We start from the raw sequence: 25,368 nt of genomic DNA on the forward strand, positions 1-25,368 counted from the left end.
ATAAGGTGAACCAGTTCCAATTCGTAATGCACCTAAAGTGCATTGGCAGTAATTTAGAGAGAGAACAGCAGGCTGTGGGTCTGATTAGCAGGCCCACACCCACATTAAGTCATAAACCAGTGAAGCAAAAAGCAAAAATTTGGGGTGACCATAGGATAGCAGACCCTACTCTCCTACTCTCCTATAGGGGGAGGTGGAGATGGAGATGGTGGTGGTGGTGGTGGAGGTGGAGGAGGAGGAGGACGAGGAGGACGAGGAGGTGGTGGAGGAGGAGGAGGAGGAGGAGGAGGAGGAGGAGGAGGTGGTGGATGGGAGGAGGTGGTGGTGGTGGAGGAGGTGTAGTGATGGTAAGTGTTGTTGCGTACCAGCAAGCGAGCTGGGAGTTACTAGCCGACACCACCTCCCCTGAGCAGGCTTTTGACTGCTCTGCTTCACTATCCTGAGAGAGTCAAGTGCTACAACAGGATACTTGGCTCCCAGTAAAGAGAAACGTACGGTCTCATTACTTGGGAAGGGCACACATCATTCACATCTTACACTGGTCGTTCAGCTTCAGTGTAACGATAGTGCGGCTCCAGAACACCACTGGTAAGCAACCGAAATCCTACGTACTGCACAGTGACTTCAGACTGGCGTAGCACGACATGGAAATATCCCACTGTACAGATCTGCTGGAGGTGGGAGTGTGGAATGAGAGCCGCGCAGAAGGGACCTGTCCCCAAAACAATGGCGTGGGCTCTGTGGCAGGGTGCTTTTAGGGTAATGGGAGGCCTCAGTATGTAGAGGTCAGATCATATTAATAATCCCTTTTCACTAACGAAGCAAGTGCAGGTGCACTACTAGTCACAAAGCAACTTAAGAGTTAGGATGTAAGGTTCTGCAGTAAACAAATTGTCAAATGCCTTTGGTGAGGTTTCACCTTCATCCCATCCCCAAACAATGCCAGACAGGAATGCATCCGAGCCCTGTGTCAGACACACATTCAGATCAGTAAAAGCCTCACTCACCCTTTGTCACCGGGGAGCTTCCTGTTCCTTCGTTCAGACTCTCGTGGCGCGTGGCGCAGAGGTCGTCTTCATTCTTGACAACGACGATAAGGTCAGGACTTGCACACGGAGCACCTGTGAGAACCAAGAGATTAGACTGGACAGCAAACAGCTCTAGGATACCTGTCTGTATTTGTATAATACACCTACTGAACACACATAAAACTACCTCAGCGTCATTTCCAAAGACCGACCATTTGGGAGCACACTAGCGTGTCCGTCTCTAGCAGCTGCGTGGTATTCCCAAGACCCAAACGGAAAGTCTACCATTCATCCATTCTGAGTGAGAAAGACAAAGGTCATTGGGCGCTAGTCCACCCATGACAGCCTAGAGTTCATGAAAGGGTGAATTTGTGGCATGCATGCCGGGGCGGACACACATCACCTGCAGGACGTTCTTGGCCTCAACACACTTAGTGTCAACGGGACCTCAACTGGCCAAAGTCCTACAAGCACCCAGCACCAGCAAGGAGTAGACATGGGGCTGGTTACTTTCAGCCTTTCCAAGTTTCTTTGAAGTTAAAAAGCAGCTGCTGAGAGCAACACTGCCGGGAAGAGCCCCACACTACAACAATATGTATTAGGAGAAACTGCGTATCTTGCCACTTGACTGAAACTGCTTATACGTAGTGTCAAGTGCTACACAAAAATAATTCCACTATGTTTGTTTCCAAAACATATTATATACATTACTAGCTCAGTTTCCACATCTTCTGGATGAGGCTCATTAAGGGAGAACTGTGCCAATGTCCTTTAAAAGGCCAAGAAAAGAATTGTTTGAAATATAAGCTCCTCTGTATTTTCTGATTGATTCTTACAATATTATATCCCCTACATTTTTGTAGAAGTTTGATTTACCGCCCAGTGCTATCGATTTTTGGAATAATCAGCGTTTCTTTATATCTGTAGCGCATGTTTTATGTGCAAAATGAAGGTCTGAGGAAACTGTGAATATTCTCACATTATTTGGTCATGAATTTTGCTTGAAGTGTGTTTGGAATATGAGCTTCAAGATGAATTAGTTTTGCATGAATGACTTTTATTCAATGTTCCTAAAATACAATTAATCCCTTGAAATAAAATAAATGCAGTGATAGTGGTGTAGCTAGAGCTTTTGCCGCCCACTGATGGCTGGTGCAGGTAAGAGCGGGGAGAATAAGGGGCGCAGGCGACGACGAGGGAAAATAACATTAAAAAAAGAAAACTACTTACCTTGCGCTCGCCACATCGCTGAGTTGGCAATGTGGCAAGAGCACGGTAAGTGGTTTCTTTCTCTTTTTTTTATTTTCCCTCGTCGTCATTGGTTGAATTCCCCCTCATACGCACCGTTCTTATCTGCACCGCTGTAGCTGCCCCTCATACACACCAAAAGGTTGGCCTCCTCCTCGGTCGGTGGATCTGCTTCCGGCCACAGAAAATGAGTCAACTCACACGAAGTGTCACCGCCCCAAAAAAAACTGCCTGTGGCGGCCCACCTGTCTCAGCCCCCCTGAGCTATACCACTGTTTAGTGAACCTCAGAACATACAGGCACACTCGTTTGTTTCTTACACATTGTGTAACAATGTTTTCTCTGTAAGTGGATGTTGCTAAATAGAATTCCTCGGTATGACATTTATTCATAAATTGTTTAGCAACTGCTCCTCGTGGTCTTCCGGGACGCCATAGACCTATACAAGAATATCGGTCCGTAGTCACCACCACTTAGGCAATTGTCTTTGTGAGGAAATGGTGTGGTTGTGCGACCTCACTGTGTAATGCACTCACCAACCTCTTTAGGGTCAGTACGTTTTGTTTGTTGAACCCTAAGCTCGACCCTGGGTAGCTGTGGCTTTGAGCAGCGAGGCTCACGCAAAGGAAGTGTAAGCATGGAAACTGCACCAAAACAACTGAAGAAATCAACGAGACACTCAGGAAATTCTACGCCAATTTATATAAATACACCGCAGGTTATAAGAGTTTAGATACCACAATGAAAGAGATTCTCTTGAGTGTTCCGGAGATATGGATTTTACAAGCAATAATAAATACAAACATTTTCACAGAACCACAAACAATCCTTGGCAAATTCAACACATTTGATATTTAGAAACCTTTTCAAGAAAATCTTGGGTAAGTGGCAATGCGGTCAGGTAGAAGTACTTGGGGCAACCAAATCTGGCCGGGAGCTAGTCAGGGGGACCAGCAAAGTCTTTAGAAACAGTAGCCTCGACTGGAGCAGCCGTCCTCAGGCAGGTCCAGGCGCTTCATCTGGGTTACTATGGATTCCTATGGAGTGGTCCTGATGCAAGAGATGCAGGATGCTGAAGATGCTCAAGGACGCTGTGGATGCTGAGCCAGTGTCGGGGGAATCATGGGAGTGGTCCTGATGCGAGGGATGTAGGATGCTGAAGATGCTCCAGGGACGCTGTGGACGCTGAGCTGGTGTCGGGGGGGAATCATGGAAGTGGTCCTGATGCAAGGGACGCAGGATGCTGAAGATGCTGTAGATGCTGAGCTGGTGTCGGGGGGAATCATGGGAGTGGTCCGGATGCAGGATGCTGAAGATGCTCAAGGATGCTGAGCTGGTGTCGGGGGGGAATCATGGGAGTGGTCCTGATGCGAGGGATGCAGGATGCTGAAGATGCTCAAGGACGCTGTGGACGCTCAGCCAGTGTCGGGGGAATCATGGGAGTGGTCCTGATGCGAGGGATGCAGGATGCTGAAGATGCTCAAGGACGCTGTGGATGCTGAGCCAGTGTCGGGCGAATCATGGGAGTGGTCCTGATGCGAGGGATGCAGGATGCTGAAGATGCTCAAGGACGCTGTGGATGCTGAGCTGGTCTCTGGGGGGAATCATGGAAGTGGTCCTGATGCGAGGGTTGCAGGATGCTGAAGATGCTCAAGGACGCTGTGGATGCTGAGCCAGTGTCGGGGGAATCATGGGAGTGGTCCTGATGCGAGGGATGCAGGATGCTGAAGATGCTCAAGGACGCTGTGGATGCTGAGCCAGTGTCGGGGGAATCATGGAAGTGGTCCTGATGCGAGGGATGCAGGATGCTGAAGATGCTCAAGGACGCTGTGGATGCTGAGCCAGTGTCGGGGGAATTATGGAAGTGGTCCTGATGCGAGGGATGCAGGATGCTGAAGATGCTCAAGGACGCTGTGGATGCTGAGCCAGTGTCGGGGGAATCATGGGAGTGGTCCTGATGCGAGGGATGCAGGATGCTGAAGATGCTCAAGGACGCTGTGGATGCTGAGCCAGTGTCGGGGGAATCATGGAAGTGGTCCTGATGCAGGATGCTCAAGATGCTCAAGGACGCTGTGGATGCTGAGCTGGTGACGGGGGAATCATGGGAGTGGTCCTGATGCAAGGGATGCAGGATGCTGCAGATGCTGTAGATGCTGAGCTGGTGTCTGGGGCGAATAATGGGAGTGGTCCTGATGCAAGGGATGCAGGATGCTGAAGATGCTGTAGATGCTGAGCTGGTGTCGGGGGCGAATAATGGGAGTGGTCCTGATGCGAGGGATGTAGGATGCTAAAGATCCTCAAGGACGCTGTGGATGCTGAGCTGGTGTCGGGGGAATCATGGGAGTGGTCCTGATGCGAGGGATGCAGGATGCTGAAGATGCTCAAGGACGCAGTGGATGCTGAGCCAGTGTCGGGGGAATCATGGAAGTGGTCCTGATGCGAGGGATGCAGGATGCTGAAGATGCTCAAGGACGCTGTGGATGCTGAGCTGGTGTCGGGGGAATCATGGGAGTGGTCCTGATGCGAGGGATGCAGGATGCTGAAGATGCTCAAGGACGCTGTGGATGCTGAGCCAGTGTCGGGGGAATCATGGGAGTGGTCCTGATGCGAGGGATGCAGGATGCTGAAGATGCTCCAAGGATGCTGTGGATGTGACGCAGTGGACAGGGGGTCTTCTTGTAGGTGCTCCTCAGTCCTGGCAGTCACTGGGCTACCAGTTGTGCGGCATCGGAGTTGCAGGTGAATCCTTTTTTGGACGATAACTTACCTTCTGTGCGACCAAGCTGACTTTAATGACTCTCAGAGGTCCAGCAGACGTGGGTGCAACTTTGAGCACTGGGTCCTAGTCACTGGTATAGCATATCGATGAGAAATGGTGGCTTGTAGTTTGGGCTACCAACTTGCGTCAGCTGGGCTCCGGAGACTGCTTCTCTACGAGCAAGACACAGTACCTTCCACTTTGCTAGCCACCAGGGTCAGCAGGTACAGTTCACGCCGGTGCCTTGGTATAGCAGGTGCAGTCCCCGCCGGTGCCTTGGTTCAGCAGGTGCAGTCCCCGCCGGTGCCTTGGTAGAGCAGGTGCAGTCCCCGCCGGTGCCTTGGTTCAACAGGTGCAGTCCCCGCCGGTGACTTGGTTCAGCAGGTGCAGTCCCCACCAGTGCCTTGGTACAGCAGGTGCAGTCCCTACAGGAGCAGGTTCCAGGATCGACAGGCCGGTAGGGATTGGGCCAAGTCTGTTGTTAGCAGCTGCGCGGCGGGTCTTCTTCTTCTTGGATCTTCTTTCTTCTTTTCTTATCGAGATCTGAGGAAGGAAGGTTCAGGGAGCCCCTAAATACTGAATTTAGGGGCGTTACAGGTAGAGTAAGGGCAGGGAGCAATAGGTTTCCTCACTTTCTGGATAACTCTTGAGGTATCACCCTTCAAGCTTTTGCGCCGCCGCAGTTGAGAATCGATCGATAACACCGGTTTTCACTTGTGTAAATAAATCTCGCCTTCCTTTTTTCTCGATGCAAACCCTATTTCCTGTCGGACCCGACATTGCGAAAACAACCATTGTAAATATATTGCTGCCAACTCTTTACCTCTACTGTTCACGGTCATGCTAAATGTATTTTTCATTTACATCATTTTATCTTCCTTGAAAAACGCATCTTACTGTACTTGTGGCACTCCCTCTACGATATCATATGTTGAATGTCGCATTACTGTTAACTCAAAAACTGCCTCTTTAATACCACTTTTACGCCCGAGGTATATAATTTGTTTCTTTTTCCTCCTCACTTACAATGCGTCATCCACGCTTAATATGCGGTCACCTAATTCGTAAACCTGAAATCGGCCTAATTCAATCAAATGATATTCTTCTACCCTACGGTATTGTTCAAACATGTCTCCCAAATACTCGCCAACCGAGTTCGGGGGTTTCGTTTATGTATTCCTTTTTTCAAACTGATGAATGTGACACCATGGTAAAATTAACCTACGGCATGTGATGAACGCTGGTTCCTCACGCACTTTTTTTCCTCCTTCTATATTATGTGCCTTATATCAACTACTATTGTAAATTGATTGTATAATGCAATCTTATACTGACAAGTTTATTCACTTACATTTAACCTGCCCATTTGTGTAAATTTATGATGCATATATTTTTTGTTTTATGTGCTTCCTGCTGCTTCTCCTGTTTCCACTCTCCTTTTGTCCCCTTCTCTCCTGTCTTATTCTCCGATTTGTTATCATTGCCTCCCTAATCTCCCATAACTCCGTTCCTCCCTGGGTGATTTCCACATTTGTTTCTTGCCTCTCCCATGTGTCTGTCTCTTGGACATGACGAGCAATTACCCCACTTTACTGTTCTAAAAAACTATAAGACTCTGTCATTATGTGCCTCTTCTCTCTTTCTCCCTTCTCTCCCCACCTACCCACTTCTTGGTCACTCCAAAACTAACAAAATTCACTTTTCTTTTCTTTCCTTTTCTCTCACTGATCTTACTAATATCCCTCCTTTCTTTCATGGGGATGCAGACCACCCCCCTCCTCTGCAATGAACGATGGCATGTACAGCCCTGAGGAAGCTCCAGGCCGGATGGACGTGTAAAGGGGTGAAACATGTATTGGCTGTTCCTTCACTCACCCTCATGGATAGAGCGACAGTACCATCTAAAATACCTTAAAAAATAAACCAGTGTGGGATTGGGATTGGAATTTTTTCAGAAAGAACAAATGAAACGAATCTTGCCCTGACAATCCTGTTGAGCCGTGCTTATATTAGGGGGTTAGGGGGTTCCCCCTGTCAAGGGCAAGCGTCAAAGAAGAGAAGTGTTGCTCATTTTACGGCCAGTAAGGGATCAGGACCTTTTACCCCTCATCTCTAAAACCACAGGGCATCGTCATCCTGTACCACCTCTCCCAAAGGGCCTGGGGACATGTACCCAGAAACAGCCAATGGACCTGCATGGTTGTGGGGCCTGCCAGAAGCAGCTCTTGTCAACTCACTTTTAGTGGGATTGGTGGTGACTTCCTTCTTGTCTGGGAGATCGATGGGAAACAGACTCTCCTCTTCCTTAATCCGCAAAGGCACTGTGGGATCTGGAGAGAGATGATAAAAATAAATCAAGAGGACATTGGCGTCACCCACCCTTCAAATCCTCCTGACGTCTTAAATTAGGATTTTGTCCTAAATTAGGATTTTCTCTTAAATTAAATTTAAGACAAAAACCTAATTTAAGACAAAACCCTAATTTAAGACTACCAAAAGTAGTACGTTTAGGATCTTGTCGTAAGTTAGTTCTGTGAATCTGCTACTAGCGACTTTTGTCGACGATGCTCTGCGCACTTCTCTTGGACAATACATGACCACTTTTGCTTTTTTTTTTGCCCACTTCTGGCTGAGAAGAACAAGTTACTTACATGAACGCATCAGCCACGCACAGGCCTCTGACTCACGCCCGTGGCTAATACTATCAGCCGCATGTTGTACATGAACGCATCAGCCACGCACAGGCTTTTGACTCACGCCCCGGCTCACACTATCAGCTGCATGTTGGACATGAACGCATCAGCCACGCACAGGCCTACGACTCACGCCCCGGCTCACACTATCAGCTGCATGTTGGACATGAACGCATCAGCCACGCACAGGCCTCTGACTCATGCCCCGGCTCACACTATCAGCTGCAGGTTGTACATGAACGCATCAGCCGTGCACAGGCCTCTGACTCATGCCCCGGCTCACACTATCAGCTGCATGTTGTACATGAACGCATCAGCCACGCACAGGCTTTTGACTCACGCCCGTGCCTCATACTATCAGCTGCAGGTTGTACATGAACGCATCAGCCATGCACAGGCCTTTGACTCACGCCCCGGCTCACACTATCAGCTGCATGTTGGATATGAACGCATCAGCCACGCACAGGCCTTTGACTCACGCCCCGGCTCACACTATCAGCTGCATGTTGGATATGAACGCATCAGCCACGCACAGGCCTTTGACTCACGCCCCGGCTCACACTATCAGCTGCATGTTGGATATGAACGCATCAGCCACGCACAGGTCTATGACTCAAGCCCCGGCTCACACTATCAGCCGCAGGTTGTACATGAACGCATTAGCCATGCATAGGCCTTTGACTCACGCCTCGGCTCACACTATCAGCTGCAGGTTGTACATGAACGCATTAGCCATGCATAGGCCTTTGACTCACGCCCCGGCTCATACTATCAGCTGCATGTTGTACATGAACGCATCAGCCACGCACAGGCCTCTGACTCACGCCCCGGCTCACACTATCAGCTGCATGTTGTACATGAAAGCATCAGCCACGCACAGGCTTTTGACTCACACCCGGCTCACACTATCAGCTGCATGTTGTACATGAACGCATCAGCCACGCACAGGCCTCTGACTCACGCCCCGGCTCACACTATCAGCTGCATGTTGGACATGAACACATCAGCCACGCACAGGCCTCTGACTCACGCCCCGGCTCACACTATCAGCTGCAGGTTGTACATGAACGCATTAGCCATGCACAGGCCTTTGACTCACGCCCCGTCTCATACTATCAGCTGCATGTTGTACATGAACGCATCAGCCACGCACAGGCCTTTGACTCACGCCCCGGCTCACACTATCAGCTGCATGTTGGACATGAACGCATCAGCCAAGCACAGGCCTACGATTCACGCCCCGGCTCACACTATCAGCTGCATGTTAGACATGAACGCATCAGCCACGCACAGGCCTACGACTCACGCCCCGGCTCACACTATCAGCTGCAGGTTGTACATGAACGCATCAGCCGTGCACAGGTCTCTGACTCACGCCCCGGCTCACACTATCAGCTGCAGGTTGTACATGAACGCATCAGCCACGCACAGGCTTTTGACTCACGCCCCGGCTCACACTATCAGCTGCAGGTTGTACATGAACGCATCAGCCGTGCACAGGCCTTTGACTCACGCCCCGGCTCACACTATCAGCTGCAGGTTGTACATGAACGCATCAGCCACGCACAGGCTTTTGACTCACACGCCACGGCTCACACTATCAGCTGCATGTTGGATATGAACGCATCAGCCACGCACAGGCCTTTGACTCACGCCCCGGCTCACACTATCAGCTGCATGTTGTACATGAACGCATCAGCCACGCACAGGCCTCTGACTCACGCCCCGGCTCACACTATCAGCTGCATGTTGGACATGAAAGCATCAGCCACGCACAGGCTTTTGACTCACGCCCCGGCTCACACTATCAGCTGCATGTTGTACATGAACGCATCAGCCACGCACAGGCCTCTGACTCACGCCCCGGCTCACACTATCAGCTGCAGGTTGTACATGAACGCATTAGCCATGCATAGGCCTTTGACTCACGCCCCGGCTCATACTATCAGCTGCATGTTGTACATGAACGCATCAGCCACGCACAGGCTTTTGACTCACGCCCGGCTCACACTATCAGCTGCATGTTGTACATGAACGCATCAGCCACGCACAGGCCTTTGACTCACGCCCCGGCTCACACTATCAGCTGAAGGTTGTACATGAACGCATCAGCCACGCACAGGCTTTTGACTCACACGCCCCGGCTCACACTATCAGCTGCATGTTGGATATGAACGCATCAGCCACGCACAGGCCTTTGACTCACGCCCCGGCTCACACTATCAGCTGCATGTTGGATATGAACGCATCAACCACGCACAGGCTTTTGACTCACGCCCCGGCTCACACTATCAGCTGCATGTTGGATATGAACGCATCAGCCACGCACAGGCTTTTGACTCACGCCCCGGCTCACACTATCAGCTGCATGTTGGATATGAACGCATCAGCCACGCACAGGCCTTTGACTCACGCCCTGGCTCACACTATCAGCTGCATGTTGTACATTAACGCATCAGCCACGCACAGGCTTTTGACTCACGCCCCGGCTCACACTATCAGCTGCATGTTGTACATGAACGCATCAGCCACGCACAGGCCTCTGACTCACGCCCGGCTCACACTATCAGCTGCATGTTGTACATGAACGCATCAGCCACGCACAGGCTTTTGACTCACGCCCCGGCTCACACTATCAGCTGCATGTTGTACATGAACGCATCAGCCATGCACAGGCCTCTGACTCACGCCCCGGCTCACACTATCAGCTGCATGTTGGACATGAACACATCAGCCACGCACAGGCCTCTGACTCACGCCCCGGCTCACACTATCAGCTGCATGTTGTACATGAACGCATCAGCCACGCACAGGCTTTTGACTCACGCCCCGGCTCACACTATCAGTTGCATGTTGTACATGAACGCATCAGCCACGCACAGGCCTCTGACTCACGCCCCGGCTCACACTATCAGCTGCATGTTGTACATGAACGCATCAGCCACGCACAGGCTTTTGACTCACGCCCCGGCTCCCACTATCAGCTGCATGTTGTACATGAACGCATCAGCCACGCACAGGCTTTTGACTCACGTCCCGGCTCACACTATCAGCTGCATGTTGTACATGAACGCATCAGCCACGCACAGGCCTTTGACTCACGCCCCGGCTCACACTATCAGCTGCATGTTGGATATGAACGCATCAGCCACGCACAGGCCTTTGACTCACGCCCTGGCACACACTATCAGCTGCATGTTGTACATGAACGCATCAGCCACGCACAGGCTTTTGACTCACGCCCCGGCTCACACTATTAGCTGCATGTTGTACATGAATGCATCAGCCACGCACAGGCCTCTGACTCACGCCCCAGCTCACACTATCAGCTGCATGTTGTACATGAACGCATCAGCCATGCACAGGCCTTTGACTCACGTCCCGGCTCACACTATCAGCTGCATGTTGTACATGAACGCATCAGCCACGCACAGGCCTCTGACTCACGCCCCGGCTCACACTATCAGCTGCATGTTGGACATGAACGCATCAGCCACGCACAGGCCTCTGACTCACGCCCCGGCTCACACTATTAGCTGCATGTTGGACATGAACGTATCAGCCGTGCACAGGCCTTTGACTCACGCCTCGGCTCACACTATCAGCTGCATGTTGGACATGAACGCATCAGCCACGCACAGGCCTTTGACTCACGCCCCGGCTCATACTATCAGCTGCATGTTGTACATGAACGCATCAGCCGTGCACAGGCCTTTGACTCACGCCCCGGCTCACACTATCAGCTGCAGGTTGTACATGAACGCATCAGCCATGCACAGGCCTCTGACTCACGCCCCGGCTCACACTATCAGCTGCATGTTGTACATGAACGCATCAGCCGTGCACAGGCCTTTGACTCACGCCCCGGCTCATACTATCAGCTGCAGGTTGTACATGAACGCATCAGCCATTCACAGGCCTTTGACTCACGCCCCTGACTCATACTATCAGCTGCATGTTGTACATGGACGCATCAGCCATGCACAGGCCTTTGACTCACGCCCCGGCTCACACTATCAGCCGCATGTTGTACATGAACGCATCAGCCATGCACAGGCCTCTGACTCACGCCCCGGCTCATACTATCAGCTGCATGTTGGACATGAACGCATCAGCCGTGCACCGGCCTCTGACTCACGCCCCGGCTCACACTATCTGCTGCATGTTGTACATGAAAGCATCAGCCGTGCACAGGCCTCTGACTCACGCCCCGGCTCACACTATCTGCTGCATGTTGTACATGAAAGCATCAGCCGTGCACAGGCCTTTGACTCACGCCCCGGCTCATACTATCAGCTGCATGTTGTACATGAACGCATCAGCCGTGCACAGGCCTCTGAATCACGCCCCGGCTCACACTATCAGCTGCATGTTGTACATGAACGCATCAGCCGTGCACAGGCCTTTGACTCACGCCCCGGCTCACACTATCAGCTGCATGTTGTACATGAACGCATCAGCCGTGCACAGGCCTCTGACTCACGCCCTGGCTCACACTATCAGCTGCATGTTGTACATGAACGCATCAGCCGTGCACAGGCCTCTGACTCACGACCCGGCTTATACTATCAGCTGCATGTTGTACATGAACGCATCAGCCGTGCACAGTCCTTTGACTCACGCCCCGGCTCACTCTATCAGCTGCATGTTGTACATGAAAGCATCAGCCATGCACAGGCCTTTGACTCACTCCCCGGCTCACACTATCAGCTGCATGTTGGACATGAACGCATCAGCCGTGCACAGGCCTCTGACTCATGCCCCGGCTCATACTATCAGCTGCAGGTTTTACATGTATGCATCAGCCATGCACAGGCCTTTGACTCACTCCCCGGCTCACACTATCAGCTGCATGTTGTACATGGACGCATCAGCCATGCACAGGCCTCTGACTCACGCCCCGGCTCACACTATCAGCTGCATGTTGTACATGGACGCATCAGCCATGCACAGGCCTTTGACTCACGCCCCGGCTCACACTATCAGCTGCATGTTGGATATGAACGCATCAGCCACGCACAGGCCTTTGACTCACGCCCTGGCACACACTATCAGCTGCATGTTGTACATGAACGCATCAGCCACGCACAGGCTATTTATTGACTCACGCCCCGGCTCACACTATTAGCTGCATGTTGTACATGAACGCATCAGCCATGCACAGGCCTTTGACTCACTCCCCGGCTCACACTATCAGCTGCATGTTGGACATGAACGCATCAGCCGTGCACAGGCCTCTGACTCATGCCCCGGCTCATACTATCAGCTGCAGGTTTTACATGTATGCATCAGCCATGCACAGGCCTTTGACTCACTCCCCGGCTCACACTATCAGCTGCATGTTGTACATGGACGCATCAGCCACGCACAGGCTTTTGACTCACGTCCCGGCTCACACTATCAGCTGCATGTTGTACATGAACGCATCAGCCACGCACAGGCCTTTGACTCACGCCCCGGCTCACACTATCAGCTGCATGTTGGATATGAACGCATCAGCCACGCACAGGCCTTTGACTCACGCCCTGGCACACACTATCAGCTGCATGTTGTACATGAACGCATCAGCCACGCACAGGCTTTTGACTCACGCCCCGGCTCACACTATTAGCTGCATGTTGTACATGAACGCATCAGCCACGCACAGGCCTCTGACTCACGCCCCAGCTCACACTATCAGCTGCATGTTGTACATGAACGCATCAGCCATGCACAGGCCTTTGACTCACGTCCCGGCTCACACTATCAGCTGCATGTTGTACATGAACGCATCAGCCACGCACAGGCCTCTGACTCACGCCCCGGCTCACACTATTAGCTGCATGTTGGACATGAACGTATCAGCCGTGCACAGGCCTTTGACTCACGCCTCGGCTCACACTATCAGCTGCATGTTGGACATGAACGCATCAGCCACGCACAGGCCTTTGACTCACGCCCCGGCTCATACTATCAGCTGCATGTTGTACATGAACGCATCAGCCGTGCACAGGCCTTTGACTCACGCCCCGGCTCACACTATCAGCTGCAGGTTGTACATGAACGCATCAGCCATGCACAGGTCTCTGACTCACGCCCCGGCTCACACTATCAGCTGCATGTTGTACATGAACGCATCAGCCGTGCACAGGCCTTTGACTCACGCCCCGGCTCATACTATCAGCTGCAGGTTGTACATGAACGCATCAGCCATTCACAGGCCTTTGACTCACGCCCCTGACTCATACTATCAGCTGCATGTTGTACATGGACGCATCAGCCATGCACAGGCCTTTGACTCACGCCCCGGCTCACACTATCAGCCGCATGTTGTACATGGACGCATCAGCCATGCACAGGCCTCTGACTCACGCCCCGGCTCATACTATCAGCTGCATGTTGGACATGAACGCATCAGCCGTGCACCGGCCTCTGACTCACGCCCCGGCTCACACTATCTGCTGCATGTTGTACATGAAAGCATCAGCCGTGCACAGGCCTCTGACTCACGCCCCGGCTCACACTATCTGCTGCATGTTGTACATGAAAGCATCAGCCGTGCACAGGCCTTTGACTCACGCCCCGGCTCATACTATCAGCTGCATGTTGTACATGAACGCATCAGCCGTGCACAGGCCTCTGAATCACGCCCCGGCTCACACTATCAGCTGCATGTTGTACATGAACGCATCAGCCGTGCACAGGCCTTTGACTCACGCCCCGGCTCACACTATCAGCTGCATGTTGTACATGAACGCATCAGCCGTGCACAGGCCTCTGACTCACGCCCCGGCTCACACTATCAGCTGCATGTTGTACATGAACGCATCAGCCGTGCACAGGCCTCTGACTCACGACCCGGCTCATACTATCAGCTGCATGTTGTACATGAACGCATCAGCCGTGCACAGTCCTTTGACTCACGCCCCGGCTCACTCTATCAGCTGCATGTTGTACATGAAAGCATCAGCCATGCACAGGCCTTTGACTCACTCCCCGGCTCACACTATCAGCTGCATGTTGGACATGAACGCATCAGCCGTGCACAGGCCTCTGACTCATGCCCCGGCTCATACTATCAGCTGCAGGTTTTACATGTATGCATCAGCCATGCACAGGCCTTTGACTCACTCCCCGGCTCACACTATCAGCTGCATGTTGTACATGGACGCATCAGCCATGCACAGGCCTCTGACTCACGCCCCGGCTCACACTATCAGCTGCATGTTGTACATGGACGCATCAGCCATGCACAGGCCTCTGACTCACGCCCCGGCTCACACTATCAGCTGCATGTTGGACATGAACGCATCAGCCATTCACAGGCCTTTGACTCACGCCCCGGCTCACACTATCAGCCGCATGTTGGACATGAACGCATCAGCCGTGCACAGGCCTTCGACTCACGCCCCGGCTCACACTATCAGCCGCATGTTGTACATGAACGCATCAGCCACGCACAGGCCTCTGACTCACGCCCTGGCTCATACTATCAGCTGCATGTTGTATATTAAACGCATCAGCCGTGCACAGGCCTTTGACTCACGCCCCGGCTCACACTATCAGCTGCATGTTGTACATGAAAGCATCAGCCACGCACAGGCTTTTGACTCACGCCCCGGCTCACACTATCAGCTGCATGTTGGATATGAACGCATCAGCCACGGGGGGCGTGGCTTGGATGCCGAGGAGGTAGGCAGCGTGAGCTCGGAGCTCCGTGCCCGATCCCGGAAAATATCCTGAAAATCTGATCGGACCCCGATGTAATCGATATCATCCGGTACTGGAAGGTACTGCGGAGGGTCCGGTGCCCACGGAGGACGACGTCGAGCCATTCCAAACCAGTACTTCGACTTTGAAAGTTGGACCCAAGCGAGGAGTCACGGACCCTAAAATGGCGGCGGTGGCATGAGCCTCGGTGCCGACGGAGTCGTCTGCCCGGAGACCCACTAAGGACCGCTCCCCGACAAATCGGAGGTGTTGGAGGTTGCATCGCACCTCTCCCTGGGTGCTGGAGTGGACCTTGGGCGCACCCTCGAGCGGTGGTTGGGAGCCGCCCCCTAGCAGTGGCGGCGATGGTGCGGCTGTGACCCAGTGACGAAAGCCCCAGGCCTCGGAGCACGACTGGCGCCAGCCGGGCTGACGGTCGATCGGAGATCCTGGTTATTGGAGACAACCTTGGATCCGGGGACCCTACCGGAGGGCGCAGCCCGGCGAAGTGCGGGGAAAGGCCAGAGACAGACACGGAGGCCACCGCTCGGGCCGGCCCAGATGGGGAAGCCGAAAGGAAAGGGAGACGGTGCGACTGATACAGAAGCTGCGGAGGGAGCGGAGCGAGGCCAAGCGGCATTACAGCGGATGCAAGATCGTATCCTAGAGGCCATCGCCACCACAAAGGACGCCCTACAACAAGATATAGCTCAGGTGGCGACGGGCTTGGGCCTCCTGAAGGCCGACCATGATAAACTTAAGGACAGAGTGAAGTCCGTGGAGATCACGGTTAAGGAATTAGCCCCAGGCCAAGCGACGATAAAGGCCCAGATGACGGAAGTGATGGACCGCTTGAAGGTGCTGGAACGGAGGGCCGAAGATGCGGAAAACCGTAATAGGCGCAACAACGTACGCCTAGTGGGCCTGCCGGAAAAAATCGAAGGCGACGATATGGTGGGCTACCTCGATAACTGGCTGCGGACGGAGGTGGCACTGGAGGGATTGTCCCCCTTCTTCTCCCTGGAACGGGCGCATAGGGTTCCAGCGCGCCCACCGGCCTTGGGCCTCCCTCCTCGCCCAGTGGTGTTCAAATTGCTCCACTACCGGGACAGGGACTGGCTTTTGCAGAAGGCGAGAGAGGCAGGGCCCTTTCAAGTGGACAACAGCAGAGTCACTATGTTCCCAGATTATACATTTGAGACGCAGCGGCTTAGGGCGAACTTTCTGTCCCTCAAGCGGGAGCTCCGCGGGGAGGGCATCAAGTACTCCCTATTGTTCCCCGCCAAACTGAGAGTGGTGGTGGATGAACAATCACCCTTCTTCACGTCCTCTGTGGATGCTTGGGCCTGGTGGGACACCTATAAAGCGGGAACGGACGGTGCTAAGGCCAGGGAGGAGGAGGCTAAGGTGACGCAACCGGTCAGAAAATCCCAACGGATCAGGAGGAACCGCAGGAGGACCGGCAAACCATCGATATCGCAAACGGAGGCAGAGAGGCAGGCGGCGCTGCAGGCGGTAGCGGACTTATCCAGGGCCGCCAGAAGTCAGTCCGGGAAGGGCACGGACTCAGAGGACCCGGGCACGGGCTCGGAGACGGGACTCTCGGAACTTGGTGGAGCCCGGGGCCCTATTGTGACACCGCAGACTTCGGGGGAGATACTCGAGGCGTGTTGAGCTGAACTGGCGGAGTGGACTCGTTGGTCGGACACCGGGGCACTGGGCCCGTGGTAGTGGAACGCTATTACTTGAGGTTTTGGGGAGCTGTAATGTGGGGATTGCGGGGTGGAGTGCGCGGGGCAGATTTGCTTTGAGGATCTATCGCATCGAGCCACGCCTTACTGGCCCCTAAGGTCACCGCAGTGGAGGCTGCGACCATTACCGCCTTTCTTTGAGGGGTGGTTGGAAGTGTTGGTTTGGATGGGGGTACTTCCAGTTGCGGGGGGGCCTGTCCTGGGGGGGTGGGAGTTGCGAGCAGTTGGGGTTGCTCGGGGGGTAGTTGTTGTTGGAGGGGTTTGGCTTCCTGTTTGGGGAGGGTGGGTGGGTAGGCCCGTGGTCGCGGGACTTGTAAGGACATTGTTCTTTATTGTCTGGTCCGGTTGTGTGAGGGGGGATGGCTAGTACTGGGGCATTGAAATGTGTGTCCTGGAATGTGCGGGGTATGCAGTCCATGACGCGCAGGCATAAGGTTCAGGCATACCTCAAGCGTAGGGGGGTTCATATAGCGTTCCTGCAAGAAACACATCTTAATAAGCAAGAAGGGGCTGCTCTGCAGAGGCGCTGGAGGGGGCAGCTGTTTTACACGACATTCTCAGCTTTTGCAAGGGGGACACTGATTTGGATACGGGCGGGGGTCCCCTTCCAGGTGTCAAAAACATTGGTGGACCCGGAGGGCAGGTATGTGGCGGTGGAAGGGAGGTTGAGAGGCAGGGTGATATCTCTCTGTAATGTGTATGCTCCTAATGTAGATTTGCCCGCATTCTTGTCTACCATCTCGGGCAAAATGGCGGGTTATTTGGCAGGGCCGGTCATCTTGGGGGGGGACTTCAACTCGGTCGAGGATGTGTTACTAGATAGGTCCCATCCCCCACTGCGCGCGTCACCAGTGCATAGGGTCGCCAAGCGTAGGCTGGAGTGGCAGGAGAGCTGGGCCCTCACGGATGCATGGAGGGCGTTGCACCCCACTACTAGGGACTACTCTTTTCACTCGCACCTACATGATCTGCACGTAAGGCTAGACGCGTTTCTTTGTTCGTCATGTGTGCTCCCTGCGGTGGGTGGGGCGGAATACTTGGCCAGGACGTTATCGGACCACAACCCTTTGTTGATATCTCTGGACTGGATGGTGACTGTTAACTGTGTGCCAACATGGCGCCTGCAGCCCGACACCCTAGATGACTTGTTGTTCAGGGAGGCTTTGGGTGAGCGCATTGAGAGGTACTTTGAGGAGAACAATGGCTCGGCCTCCACGAGGGCGGTAGAGTGGGATGCATTTAAGGTGGTGGTGCGGGGGCACTGTATTGGGCACACGGCTGGGGCTCGCAAAACTCTGCTGGACGACTTAGATAAGGCTGAGGCACGGCTGAGGGAACTGGAGAAGAGGCGCCCGAATCACCCTGAGTTGCAGGAGGGGCTTAGCGGGGCACGGGAGGGGCTGGCTGTGGAGCTAGAGCGGCTGCGTAGCTTTGACCACAAGGCGTACATGACGAGGGCGCATGCGGAGGGTGATAAGGCGGGGTCTATGCTGGCATGGCTCGCTAACCCAGTTCGGAGGGGAGTGCCGATCATGGGGATCCAGGAGGCAGGGGAGGAGCCCTGCCACACTCAACCCGGGATTCTGAATAAGTTTCGTGCTTATTACGAAGGGCTATATGAGAGTGGGGAAACAGGAGGGGCGGAGGAGCTTGGAGAGTTTTTGGACGGTTTGCAGTTGCCCCGGGTGGAAGACTCGGAGGCAGAAGAGCTGGGTCGGCCCGTCACTCTTGGAGAGATAGGGTGTGCAGTAAAGCAGATGGCCAGAAATAAGACCCCGGGACTTGACGGGCTCCCGATCGAATTCTATAGTAAATATCTAGAGTACCTTGCTCCTCGGCTGCGCGAGGTGTACAATGAGGCACAAACGAAGGGTCGACTCCCGGGCTCCATGAGCGAGGCCCTCATGATCCCGCTCTTAAAACCGGGCAGAGAGGGAGCGGTTTTGTCCTCGTACCGCCCGTTGTCCATGTTGACGACGGACTATAAGATCCTCAGTAAAATTCTTGCCAACAGACTGCTGGTACACATGATGGGCCTTGTTCACAAAGACCAGTGTGGTTTTATTCCGACACGCAACACCACTCACAACATTCGCAGACTTACGAGACTGATGGGTGCGGACTGGCCGGACGCCGTCTCCCCATTTGTCTTCTCCATTGATATAGAGAAGGCGTTTGACAGCCTTGAGTGGGGGTACCTGTATGAGGTGATGCGACGCTTCGGACTGGGGGACGGATACATTAAGTGGACCAAGGTCCTGTACACCGAGGCGGTAGCGAGAGTTCGAGTGGGCACTCTGATCTCGAGACAATACTCGGTCAGGCGTGGCACTAGACAGGGTTGTTCCCTATCCCCGCTCCTGTTCGCCTTGGCGATGGAACCCTTCGCTGCGGAGGCCAGGCTGGGCCGCCACTATGCAGGTCTATCATTTCGGGGCAGGCCGCACTTCATCTCCCTGTACGCAGATGACCTGCTGATGTTTCTGGCCGATGCGGGACCCGAGCTCCAGGGGGCGTGGCGGCTACTGGAGCGGTTCGGCAGGCTGTCGGGCCTGAGGGTCAACTGGCCTAAATCCTGCCTGTTCCCCCTGAGACCAGGGGAACCGTGCCCACTCACCGCACAGGAACTCCGGTGGGAGCCACGCTGTCTGCACTATCTGGGGGTCTACGTTTATCATACCCCGGCTGACTTGCCGGACGGTAACATCACCTGCTGTATTAATGCCCTGAGGGGGTCCATGGACTTCTGGGCAACTCTGCCGTTATCCCTGGCTGGTAGGATCTCCCTGCTTAAAATGGTAGCCCTGCCCAGGCTTTTGTATTATTTTAGGACACTCCCGGTGTGGATCCCGAGCTCTGTCTTTAAACGCCTGAGATCTCTGGTCATAGCGTTCTTGTGGGGCACGGGAAGGAGGCGCATAGCGCTCGACACTCTGCTGCGCCCCAAGGATGAAGGAGGTATGGCGGTGCCAGATTTTGAAGGGTATTACCTGGCCGCGCAGCTGCAGATTTTTACTCAGGAGGTAGCGAGAGTATATAGAGGCCCCGAGGATGCGAGAGTAGACGGCACCCCGCGGCACATTCTGGCGTACATCACGCTGCACCAGAAGCTCCGGGTGGGAGACCTGACGGTTGAGGAGCAGACGTTCCGGCTCTGCTGGGACCGGGCTCGTAAGCGGGCGGATGTCCGCCTTATGTATGCCCCTGAAATTCCGCTGGGGATGGTCACCGCCCTCCCACATGGAGGAGACTGGTCGCGCTTGCTAGGATGGGAGGAGGCGGGAATACAAATGCTGGGTGATCTCTATGAAGACGGGGTGTTGCTGCCGTTTCAGGACCTGCAGGAGCGTTTTGACCTCCCGAGGGGCGACTACTTGTTGCATGCAGCGGTCACGGGCGCTATGCAAGCCCACTGGGGGGAAGGGTTGCAGGAGCCGGGCACCTCTATGGCCTGCCAGTATACAATGATGGCGGCGGGGACTTTTAAGGCCGTCACGTGCTTGTACTCTAGGATGCAGCGGGAGGCCTTGCAGCCTTTGACAGCCCTGAAGGCCAAGTGGGAGCTGGACCTTCAAGTGGAGATACCTGACGCGACCTGGGGCCAGTTGCTAAGGCGAGCACGGAAGAGCTCGAGAAATGCCAGGTTTCAATTGATTCACTTCTATGTCATTCACAGGGCATACCTTACTCCGGGAAAAATCCAACAGTACTTTGGGGTGGACAACGCTGCTTGCCCCAGATGTAACACGGTAGGGGCGGACTTGGGTCATATGCTGTGGGATTGCCCCTCTCTGGGAGACTACTGGCAGGAAGTTGGGCGGGCACTTAATGGCGCGACAGACAGGGATGTCCAGTACACTAAAGCGGTTGGCATCCTCCATTGGTTCCCTCACACGCCTAGGAATAAGACGACTAGTAAATTTATAGACTTGGGACTTATTCTGGCCAAGCGGGAGATCACGAGGAACTGGAAGTCCAGAGTGGGGCCCACATATCAAAGATGGTATGGGGAGTGCCTGAGATGGGCAGCGTGTGAAAGTACTCTGAGGTACCAGATGGCCTGGAGGATGAATGACGAGAAAGCTCTGGAGAGGGCGACTGCATGGGAAGTGATGGTGCAGGCGCTTCGTGATATGGATGCTGAAGAGCTGGAGGGCGAGGGTGAACTGGATGGGGCAGACCCTGTCACTACACAGGAGAATACACATTAGCGAATGACCGATTCCTCCTGCAACACACCAGACACCTTTACACTGTTGACTCAACGCAGAGCGACCACGGGGGAGGGTGGGTAGGAAGCTGGTTTGGAGGGGTGTTGGGGTACCGAAATTGGGGAGGGGGAGGGGTGAAAATCACAAAAGCAACCCAGAGATATTTGCCTAATGCTACTGTCAGACGTTGTAAGACGCTACGAGAAGCGATCAGGGATGAGGTCACACACCCCGAGGACAGGGTGGACCTCCCGGATGGAGAAGGACTGGACCATGCTAATCTTGTACGTGCTGCATATATACTGCTGATTGTGTTGTCTGTACATTTATATTGGTGATGCAATAAAAACTTTAAAAAAAAAAAAAAAAAATGAACGCATCAGCCACGCACAGGCTTTTGACTCACGCCCCGGCTCACACTATCAGCTGCATGTTGTACATGAACGCATCAGCCACGCACAGGCTTTTGACTCACGCCCCGGCCACACAATCAGCTGCATGTTGTACATGAATGCATCAGCCACGCAAAGGCCTCTGAGTCACGCCCCGGCTCACACTATCAGCCGCATGTTGTACATGAACGCATCAGCCACGCACAGGCCTACGACTCACGCCCCGGCTCACACTATCAGCTGCATGTTGGATATGAACGCATCAGCCACGCACAGGCCTTTGACTCACGCCCCGGCTCACACTATCAGCTGCATGTTGTACATGAACGCATCAGCCACGCACAGGCTTTTGACTCACGCCCCGGCCACACAATCAGCTGCATGTTGTACATGCATGCATCAGTCATGCACAAGCCTCTGACTCGTGCCCAATTGTAATAAGATGGACTGGTTGTAACTATCCCCTGCCTTCACAGACGCCTTACAGTTTCTAGTGCCCCTGTACGGTTGCCCAGGGCTTCAGCTCACCTGCACAGGGGCTAGAGCCCACTGCGGGCTTCTGAGGTTTGAGGAGATGCTCTTCTACTTCTGCAGCCTTGACTTCCTCCAGTCTTAGTACAATATCAGGAACTGGAATTGGAGACCCTGGAAATGAAAAAGCACACAAGGGTTCAAAGCAAACACAAGGGTTCAAAGCAAACAAAATGGTGACCTGCCTTTTCACCACCTCATACTCTGTTAAAATCGTCTTGGCCAGTGGCAAGAGTATGGTACTGCAGCACAGCCCTCACCACCAGTCACTAGAGGACAGTACTGACCAAGGCCCTGGCACCAGATACTCCGCTACAACCCACAGTATAAGTTAATCCAGTTCAATCTTCCCCCCAGACCCCCCCGGTACGGCCCTTCTGAGAACTGTACAGATGTCTACCTCCTGCGGAAGGCTCCTCGGTACAGTATCATCGGGGGGGCTGGCGGCTGTACCCCGAGAGCTGCCACACGCGCCCCTGAGCTCCGTACGTCACTAGTCCGGTACCTTTGATGGGTAAATGGACTTTGACGTGTGGGATTGCACGGCCTGCACCGCAGGGCATGGCCCAGAAAGGACACATTTGGAAATATTCAGGTTCTGAAGTGCATTCAGCGAGTCTGTGGTGGTCATTTTTTAATTTTAATGCCCTTGTTTGTGCTTATTTTACTGCAGTCCTGGTTCTTCGGTGCTAAACCTGGTATTTCTTGTTACTCTGTGCACAGAAGGACCATGCACAAACGTCTTGTAATACAGTGTTAATAAGTATGAAGCTTGAGACTGGGTGTGCTGCCCCCCCTTAGAGGATCAGAGCCTGAAACGTGGAATCAAGAGGTGAGGCCAGGACAGGCTGGGAGAGGCCTGCATTGCATCCTCAGATAAACCCCAGCGTGGACTGCACAAGACATCAATAGAGAGTCTATTGGGCCACGAGTGAGTCCCGAGCAGTGCTGTCATTCCCTCTCATGTCATTCACTCTCAACACAACACACATTCAAGACAGCAGGAGCTTTGAATGAATGTCCAACCCTCTCTGCTGTGTCCCATACTCTTCGCTGTGAACTCTAACCCCAAAAATGCTCACCAGCAGCCATATGTAGCACCTAGAAGGATCAGCCCAGAACGCTCCCCGTCTGCTGCTGGCCTATGGGGGCATGCATGGCTGGGGTACTGCCTTTGTACGGGTCCGTCGATGGTGCATTATGTGCCTCCCTCGGTGTAATGCATGGGGGTTCCTACGTTCTGATATAAACAAAGAATGAAGTGCACTCATTCTCCCTAAGAAATTCTAGCTGCAAATTATTCTACTTTCCCTGCTCTCCCAGTGCGACGCACCGGAGTTGGTTTTAGGGTGTTATGTTTTTTTGATTACATTTTAACCTTGTAAGAAATGTTAATTTTATTTCCATTGTTCGCAATGTGCATTTGTGCTTTTTAATCTTATTCTGTGTGGTTTTACTTTAGATGTGTTTAGGAACAGGGTTCACTTGGTGAAATACATGCACTTTTTATTAAAGTATCTTTTCCTGATACATCTTTCGTGTGAATTGTGATTGAAGAGTAAAGACAAGGTTTGTTTCTGATCACTACAGTGTCCTTGGATCCCTGTTTAGGGACTGTTAGTAACCTAAAAGCATTGACGCCATTTCAACTATGTATTGGGTGGAGTTCTGCGGGGTTACAAAAACCTGTCTTTCACATTTAAGTGTTGGTGCAATGAACTACGTTCACTCGTTTCTCCTGTTGGTGTGAAAGCAAACCTTGTAGAGCTGAGCCAGAGACTAGGTTTACCCAGCATTCTCCTCGCTCACCTGAAGTCAGACTGCTTTCTTTGTGGCTCCAGCTCCTCACTCACCTGTTGTCGGATCTCTTTCTTTGGGGCCCACGCGCTTCTTAGCATGTGGCACCACATCAGGTTCAATCCGGAACAAACGTTGTTTGTTGACAATTGTATAACCTAGCAAGAAAAAAGGCACTTTTATTAAATGTAACACCCTGCCCAGCGTTCATGCTTAGTGATACAAAGAAAGAACATTACAGTGCAAACATGGGGAGCTTCCTAGGTAAGCTCTGCTGATCAGTTCGTTAACTCCAAGCAACAGAATGACGAGATTTCTACCACTGTGTAGGAAGCTGGCTCGGTATATACTATACCAAAGTAAGGTATTATGTCCACAGAGTCCAGGGAGTCCCCAGAAGCTGTACATCCCACCGCTGCCACCAATGTAGAGGGCTGGCTCGGTATACACCATACCAAAGTAAGGTATTATGTCCACAGAGTCCAGGGAGTCCCCAGAGGTATAGCAGAGGCTAAATTAGGTAAGTACCAACAGCTCTATTTGTGGTAGTGTGGGCGAGCAGTAAGGCTTATCTAGAGGGTTTGTTAAACATTCATTGTATTCACACAATCAAGACTGATGCACACACTCAGAGACAGAACCCAGACCAACCGGGTAAGTATAAAAAGGTATACCAAGTTTTAAGAGGCTGAGGACGGCCTATGATGAAGCATGACAACAGGTGGTGTGTGAGGCCAGTCCTTCACTTTTTGTAAAATGCCCCCACCAATCACGCATCTCTAGAGACCTGTAGGTCACTTGATTAGGAGCAGCCCCATTTGTGTTGAAACAGGGATGTTGTAGCGATCACCCTAGGCAGAACGGCAGGTTGCTGCAGACAGCGTCATGTAAGACATCTCAGAAAAAACTACCAGTCCCAGAAAGCCAAGCGACGCCGGGATCAGGCAAAATGGGAAGATCTTATTTAAGCTCCACCCCTTGATCAAAACGGGGCTTGTCAATCCTGTTCCTGGTTCGTTCTCTGTGTGTTAGTGCATCTAGAGTTCTGCAGTGGAGATTCTTGTTCAAGCCATTTCCATCTTTATGTCCATACCCGCCACGACGACGAAGTGCCTGCGAGGCCAGTGATCAAACACCCGCCGCGACGACGAAGTGCCTGCGAGGCCAGTGATCAAACACCCGCCGCGACGACGAAGTGCCAGCGAGGTCAGATCGCGGAGACCCAGCGCATCCCTGTGAGTTAAACAGAATCGCGCTTGTTGTACCGATC

General features: G+C 53.1%; 1 protein-coding gene across 2 annotated transcripts in view; it reads right to left on the minus strand.

Annotated features, from left to right (window-relative positions):
• The window catches only part of LOC147709937 (uncharacterized), a 156,579-nt gene that overhangs the window by 35,090 nt on the left and 96,121 nt on the right, over positions 1 to 25,368 (minus strand). For both annotated transcript variants that reach the window (XM_086928348.1, XM_086928349.1), the window contains exons 4-7: positions 24,155 to 24,256; positions 22,299 to 22,415; positions 7,272 to 7,364; positions 1,008 to 1,121 (exon numbers count right to left, since the gene is read on the minus strand). In XM_086928348.1, coding sequence (XP_086784474.1) covers positions 1,008 to 1,121; positions 7,272 to 7,364; positions 22,299 to 22,415; positions 24,155 to 24,256 — 426 coding nt within the window. The remainder of the gene's footprint in view (positions 1 to 1,007; positions 1,122 to 7,271; positions 7,365 to 22,298; positions 22,416 to 24,154; positions 24,257 to 25,368) is intronic.

Source organism: Lissotriton vulgaris, chromosome 6, assembly GCF_964263255.1.
Source record: "Lissotriton vulgaris chromosome 6, aLisVul1.2, whole genome shotgun sequence".
Taxonomy (NCBI): domain Eukaryota; kingdom Metazoa; phylum Chordata; class Amphibia; order Caudata; family Salamandridae; genus Lissotriton; species Lissotriton vulgaris.